Raw genomic sequence first — 7,000 nt, 5'->3', positions numbered from 1 at the left:
ACATCGTATATTGCTGGAGCGGTTGGTGCATAAATACACGAATTCAGCATAGATTAAACACAATCACTGCACTTGAGGAAATAAAAAGATACTCCCTCTGTACCATTATATAAATAAGATATTATTATGATCAATATATGATTTGGTCCATCTCGGAGCAAAGAGTAGAGACAAATTGAGCTGAAGTATGACTGCCATAAATCTGAAGATAATACCTTTTTTTTTTGCCAACAGGAGCTCTGAGCCTTTGATGGCAAGCAAAACATTGTATGCAATGTCTATGCGACTAGCCATATCAGCAAAACCACTGTTACAAACCTGCAGACTAGGTACAAGGAGGAAACGTTCGATATAATTAAGAAGTTTAGACGGAAAAGATATATGAAAACCACTTCATGGTACAGTTAAAGTGGCATTGGCAAATAATTGGGAGGAGTTAAGTAGTTCTTTTACAAACAAGTCAAATAACTCAAAAACATTTCAGTGGCAGAGGTCGACATGAATACTGGTCAGCTGACATGACCTCAATACTGGTACATAGGAATTCAAAACAAGCGAACAACAGCAGAGACAACAAATGATACATGCAGAAGTGACAATAGTTGGTTTTGGAGCGCAGCTCACTCCATCTTAAGAAGAGGCCGTCTCGGGTTCGACTCAAGCTGGGATCGCAAGTTTCTCACAAAGTCACCCTTGTAGTTGCCAGCCTTGAACAGAAATTCCTTGAGGTTTCCCAGAGAAGCTAGGCCAGAAAACAACCCAACTCTGGATGATTCTTCAGACTGATTGTCATCATTTTCTTCCCAAACGACGTCTTCATTACGCTGATCGGAATACTGCAGCAGCTCAAGCTTAGGTGTTGCTCCATCTTCAAACACCACAGATTTGAGCTTACCTGGGGAACTCAGCTCAAGCAGTATTAGGGTCTGGAATGCGCCCTGTTCGAAATGAAGATGAACCTCTTCACCCGTGAATGACTCTTTCCATAGACGCAGGATGGCTAGGTTCGGTAGACTCCCAAGGACTTGTATGGTGGCATCATGGTCCTCTATCCTGGAACTCCGCAGCTTGAGCTTGGCAAGATTTTTTAGCCCGCCGTCGAACCATGCCGGCAATTTGACCAGGTTGCCATACAGCTTCAGGCTTTCGAGGTTTGCAGGAGGTGAGGACAGGCCATCCAAGCAGCCAGATAAACCCGGCTTACCCTCCGACTGCACCAGCAGTGTCTGTAGACAGCTGAGGCTAGCCATGGCCGAACATAGCTCTCTGGCGTTGCTCTTGTCAATGCCAGTCACACCCAACTTGCGCAGACCGGTGAGCTTCTCTACCTCTCGCAGAGCGGCCTTCCCCCTTGAGATGTTCACGAGAGCCAACGTGTGCAGGGCTTTGAGCCTGTAGATTCCTCTGGGCACCGCAACACCGCGTGGGCTCCGACGTGTCATCAACATCGGCATATAGGAGCAGCAGCACACGGTGCAGACGTCGCGCCTGTTTGTGTCCCCGTCAATGTCCATGCAATCCTTCAGGAGCTGTGGCGCACAGCATGCCACGCAGAACCCCACCGTGGAGGATGTCAGGATGCATAGCTTATTCCTCATCAGCTTCGGCAACCCATCTGGATATTCTTCATAGACACATTCATCGTTGCTCCCGACACCCCTGGCACGAACGTGTTGTAGCTTTCTGAGCTTGATGATGGTCTTTGGCAGCTTGATTATGTTTGTACCCATGACATCTAGTGTTTGGAGCTGCCTCAGGTTACCCAAAGAACCTGGCAAGTGATAAATTCCATGACAACCTCTCAGGGAAAGGTATCTCAAGTGGAAAAGCTTCCCAACGTGCTTGAGATGATGATCAACCAGACCTGTAGTGTTTTCCAGGTCCAGCACCCTCAGCAACCTCATCTTGTCAGAAATGAAGAATGGCCTCCACTTACCAAAAATCGTTAGGGATCTGACACGAGACAGGTCAACTGTACCCTCAAATTCACTTTCATCTCCGTTCCAGTCGTTGCTTACAGAGAGGTGACGTGTTGTGACGGGGCTGTTTAAGCCGCAACCTGCCTCCAATCTGAAAACAAGATTTTCCTCCATGGACTTCGAGATGACTACTTCACGGATGATATCATAGAGTTGGCAAGAGTCCATTTCTTTTCTACTATGACTTGATCGCCAAGATGGCAGGATCATGCTCCTGCTTATGAGGTCCATGAAGTAGCTTTCTGCTATTTCATAGGAAGACTTGCCGCGCACCTCTGTTGAGTAGCCCTCTGCGATCCACCGCCGCAACAAACGTGTTAGACTAATCTTGTAGTTTGCAGGAAAGATTGCCAGATACAAGAAACACGCCTTGAGATGATAGGGTAAACCATCATAGCTTTTGAGAAGGACTGTTCTTATGGTGTCAAGCTCTGCATTCACCTCCAACTCACTACTGAGACTCTCATTCAGTTTTCTCCACTCCGTGACAGTTTTTGGTTGGTTTGCCAAGAAGCCAGCTATGGCGATTATTGCAAGAGGAAGACCATTGCACTTCTTCAAGATTTGTTCTGCTTGTTCAACCAACTCAGGATACTGCCGGTACGAACATTCATTTTCCTTGAATACCTAAAATTTGCACACAAACACTTATGATGGAAGTACAAATCATCTATTATATTATTCAGCAAAAATAAAATAACCAACTATGTTCATCCACTTTGCTTAGGATATCGCACGCACGTAGAGAGAGACAGAGAGACAGAGAGACAGAGAGAGATGAAGTTCCTGGGCTTGATATTTGTGTTTGGCCTGAGACACTACTCCCTATTCTCTGGAAGATCTGGGATTCCCAGAACACAGCAATTTTTAGGAATGTGGACCACTGCTCCTATATGACCATGCGGAAAATTTGTAATGATTTTGAACTTTGGAATTTCTGTCTTAAAGAACTGGTCAATGTATCCACCCTTTCCTGGAGGGATTACCTATCTTCACAGCTTATCCGTGACCTTGTAATCATCTACTTTGAGTTTACATATGAGAGCACCAGTAGTGCAACATGCTTTAGACATATCAGCGTTCATGGGTGACTCATACAGTCATATGTATACAAGTTCATTGGTTTGGCGGTTACTAGGCAAGTAGAACATAAATGAGTGGAGGCATGCATGAATCTACAGTTACTGACAGGGTTCAGAAAATTATTGGCAGTGACAGAGATGTAGTGATAACTAATAAGTATAATGTGTACTCAATGTGCAGGTGCTACGCGTGGGAGGGAAAAGAATGTTCTACTGCAACAATAAGGAAGGAAGTAACAAATCATGTCAAATGTACTAAGTCACATAGGGAGCAAAAGGATGTTGTGGCTAGAACACTAAGGTCGGGAGTAATACGTCATGTCAAGTGTAACAAGTCATTTCCATTGTGTAAAACATACATATACACTATTAGAAGGGACAAGCCATGACAAAGGCGAGTGGGAGTGAATGTTTAGCAATTTTTGCATGTAACAAATTAGACAAGTATGTAAGTTATGGTAAATAGTACCATGGTTTAATGTAAATTTCAAATGAAACAAATGGAGCATTGTCATGACTTTTTAAGAACCTTTTTGGTGAAGAAGACAAGTGCATGCTTCTTATCTAGACCTCTGAGCTTGTATACATTTTCTTGATGTCTTGAACAATAATTAGCAATACTTTCTTCTCTTGTGGTGACAATGATTTGACTTCCATTTTCATAATGATGAAAAATTTGCATTATCATGTCCCATTCTGTGGTAGATGACAAGTCGTCGAGAACAATCAAGCACCTCTTTTCTCTCAGAAAATTTGCCAGATCATACTTCAGTCCTTCAACCTCTCTGCGCGATGAGTACACCGTGCCACCACTAGTTTCTGCCACCCCTAGTTGGATAGCTAAACTCCAAAGGAGTACCTCATAACAGAAAGGGCTCATGATACTGAGAAAAGCATGCTTGTTAAATACGCCACTGAGTTCTCGGCTTTCATAGATATCTTTGACTAGAGCAGTTTTCCCGAGACCACCCATTCCCCACACAGAGATAACCTGAACTTTGTTTTCTGGATCCGCAATTAGTTTGAGGATGTGAGATTTTTCTCTCTCCCTTCCAACAACTTCAGATCCCTCCAGAATAGCCGTCGTCGACATAATGTGGCTGAGGCTCCTTTTGATGGCATTATGTCCACCGGTGTCATCTTTAGCTTGATCACCAGCTGGTATCTCACAGGTGGGCAGCGAAGAGTTTGTTCTATTATTGGTGACACTGGCGGTCGCGTTTGAGCTGGACTCTGGCTCCATTAAATTTCCTCCACCTTGAGGGCTCTAAACACAAGAAAACAATCATTAGGCATTGTACATTGTTTCATTAGCAGTACTTCCAGACCCGCAATCTTGAATTATACGAGAGTATCTACTTACATATTGGGACAAGCGGTCATTTGGACAATCAATTAAAATAATGTGAAGTACTCCCTCCGTTCCCAAATATAAGTCTTTCTAGAGATTTCAACATGTGACTACATACGGAGCAAAATGAGTGAATCTACACACTAAAATATGTCTACATGCATCCGTATATTATGTTCCATTTGAAATGTCTACAAAGACTTATATTTAGAAACGGAGGGAGTAGAAGACAGTATGTGGCCTTTAGACCAAAATTAAGGATGTAACATGAAAGAGTTTGATGGTTTTTGAGCATAGAATGTATTTGACCTTGAGGTAGAAAACATAGAGAGTTTGATCATCGGATACTTGCTTAAGCTCTGAGACTTGGCAGTTCCGGCCGATGCATAAGCTTGCAACTTCAACTTCTTGTGTGGCCACAATGATCCGGTTACCATTACTGTTGGAAGGAAAGTACGTTCTAACCCAGTCCCAATCTTGTATGCTACACAGGTCGTCAAGAACAATCAGGTAAATCTTATTATTCACATGCTCATTGAACTCGTCAACCAAATCTTCTTGCTTCATCAGCAGCATCTTCTTGAGAACTTCAGCCCCTATAGCGCTTGCTCTTTCTCTACAACTTCGTCCCTCAGTTGCTAATTCTGAAAGAGAAGAAGAATATCCATAGAACTGCCTCATAATGCTTTGCATGAACACAATTGGGTCGAAAGGATGTGTAAGGTTAATCCAGGCACGACATTCGAAGTTATCCGAATCATCATACGCCTGCCTTATGACAGATGCCTTCCCAAGAACACCACATGTTCCCCACACCACAATCACTCTAAGATCCTTGCCCTGCTCTTTGTTGATGAGCTGGGCAAGATGTACCCTCGGCTTCACGGCACGCCTCGCTTCGTCAACACCAAACATTGTAGCACTGGCCTTGCTTCCTGCAGAGTACTGCTCAACAGTGGTGGCCACGGACTTCGAACCAGCAGCTGTCCCCCTGATGAGGTGGTACCGCAGGTTCCTCTGGCTGACATCCTCGACCTTGGCTCGGAGGTCCTTCATCTCCATGGCCACATGGCGCCGGTCAAGCAGCGTGCTCAGGATCCGCCACCAGCTGGGCGACTTCTCGAAGCGAACGACAAAGTCCTGGAGGCAGTCCTCCACATCGTAGCCCAGGTCGCGGACCTGCTTGACCCAGGTCTTGACCACCTTGTTGTTGTCTCGCTCATCCTGTGCAGCCATCAGGAAGGACTGCATCATCTCGAGCTCGTCCCTGATGAAGGCCTGGTCGCGCTGCACTCCCAGCTGCAGCGCCACCTCCTTTGCGACGGCGGATTGGGCGTAGCTAACAGCTCCGCTCACCACGGACTTGCCCACGCTCAGCACCGTTGCCTCCATTGCTAGTCTCTCCTCTCCTCTCCACTTCTGTTGCTTCTTGGGTGGATCTGAGACGATAATACTAAACTGGTAAAATGCTCATTGTGAATCAAATGTAGTAGTAGTTGTGTACGGATGTATTCACAGGAGCATGCAAGTAACTAGTACAGATTCTGGGTTGTTAGGACCTGATTGTGCAAATCGAGATGCATGTAGTAATAATCAATTTATTGTAAAGCCCTACTAGCATCTTAAAGACCATAAAGCGAGAACAAGGATCGATGCATATGAAAGAAATTACGCACATGATGGGTTGTTGGGACCTGACCCAAGCTTGCGAGCTCATCCGCCGACGAACAGTGCTGGTAGTATTTTTAAAATAAGTAAGACTTTGATTAGCCTGGTGCTAAACTGCTACTAAGAACTCGACGACAGTGAGGATACCTCAGCGGGCCTAGCTGCATGGGCACACTATTTCAGTGAGAGCAAAGAGAGATGGATGTTGGTTATTACGGATGGAGCTAATTAAGCATAATGACTTCTTGCCACTTTGTTTCGATACTTTGCCTATCAATGGTGCATGATTGGATCTAATCCAGCAACTAAAGCGACTCTCTTTCCTTTGCCATATTACGAGAAGATGGAGACTACATTTATGAAATGGGTACAATTGATGTGGAGTGGATGTAAACTGAATCTCTACTATCAAATCTGCATTCAAAAAAATTTAACTCAATCAAATCAAATCTGATCTAACCAAAACCTCAACTAAATCAAAATTTTCCTTCTGTTCCCTTACCCATACCCAAATCAAATGAAATGTTACCAAAACCTCAACTAAATCAAAACTTTTCTTGCCTTCCCCTATGTAACACCCTGAGAATCATGCTACAGTAACCCCTGTGATTAAGCTAATCATATTGCTAAACAGGGCTAGATCACATTTGAACCACACCCTTGTCAAACTCCTAGTTCAAACTTCAATTAAATTTAAAAGTGGAAAATGAAAGTTTTCAAAAATTCAAACAAAAATGTTCAGTGGGTTCTAAATAATACACTGGTAATTATGGTGGAGAAATCACATTTTTATAAAATGTCTAAATACTTTTAAATGAAATAAAACAAAAAAGGAAATAAACAAATAAGAGAAAACAGAAAACAAAACAGTCAAAAGAAAAAAAGGAGCAGGCCTCCCCCCCACTGGACCCGCGGCCCAA

General features: G+C 43.8%; 1 protein-coding gene across 1 annotated transcript in view; it reads right to left on the bottom strand.

Moving 5' to 3' along the window:
- Positions 1-415: 415 nt before the first annotated feature.
- Positions 416-7,000, bottom strand: part of LOC123172928 (disease resistance protein Pik-2-like) — a 10,447-nt gene continuing 3,862 nt past the window's right edge. The window contains exons 2-4 of the mRNA XM_044589809.1: positions 4,722-5,851; positions 3,591-4,328; positions 416-2,606 (exon numbers count right to left, since the gene is read on the bottom strand). Of these exons, the coding sequence (XP_044445744.1) occupies positions 621-2,606; positions 3,591-4,328; positions 4,722-5,804 (3,807 nt within the window). The 5' untranslated portion in view covers positions 5,805-5,851 and the 3' untranslated portion in view covers positions 416-620. The remainder of the gene's footprint in view (positions 2,607-3,590; positions 4,329-4,721; positions 5,852-7,000) is intronic.

The sequence above is a fragment of the Triticum aestivum genome, unplaced genomic scaffold (genome assembly GCF_018294505.1).
Source record: "Triticum aestivum cultivar Chinese Spring unplaced genomic scaffold, IWGSC CS RefSeq v2.1 scaffold1296, whole genome shotgun sequence".
In the NCBI taxonomy this organism is placed as follows: domain Eukaryota; kingdom Viridiplantae; phylum Streptophyta; class Magnoliopsida; order Poales; family Poaceae; genus Triticum; species Triticum aestivum.
The sequence above is the reverse complement of the archived record's forward strand: the minus strand, read 5'-3'. Positions and strand labels throughout refer to the sequence as shown.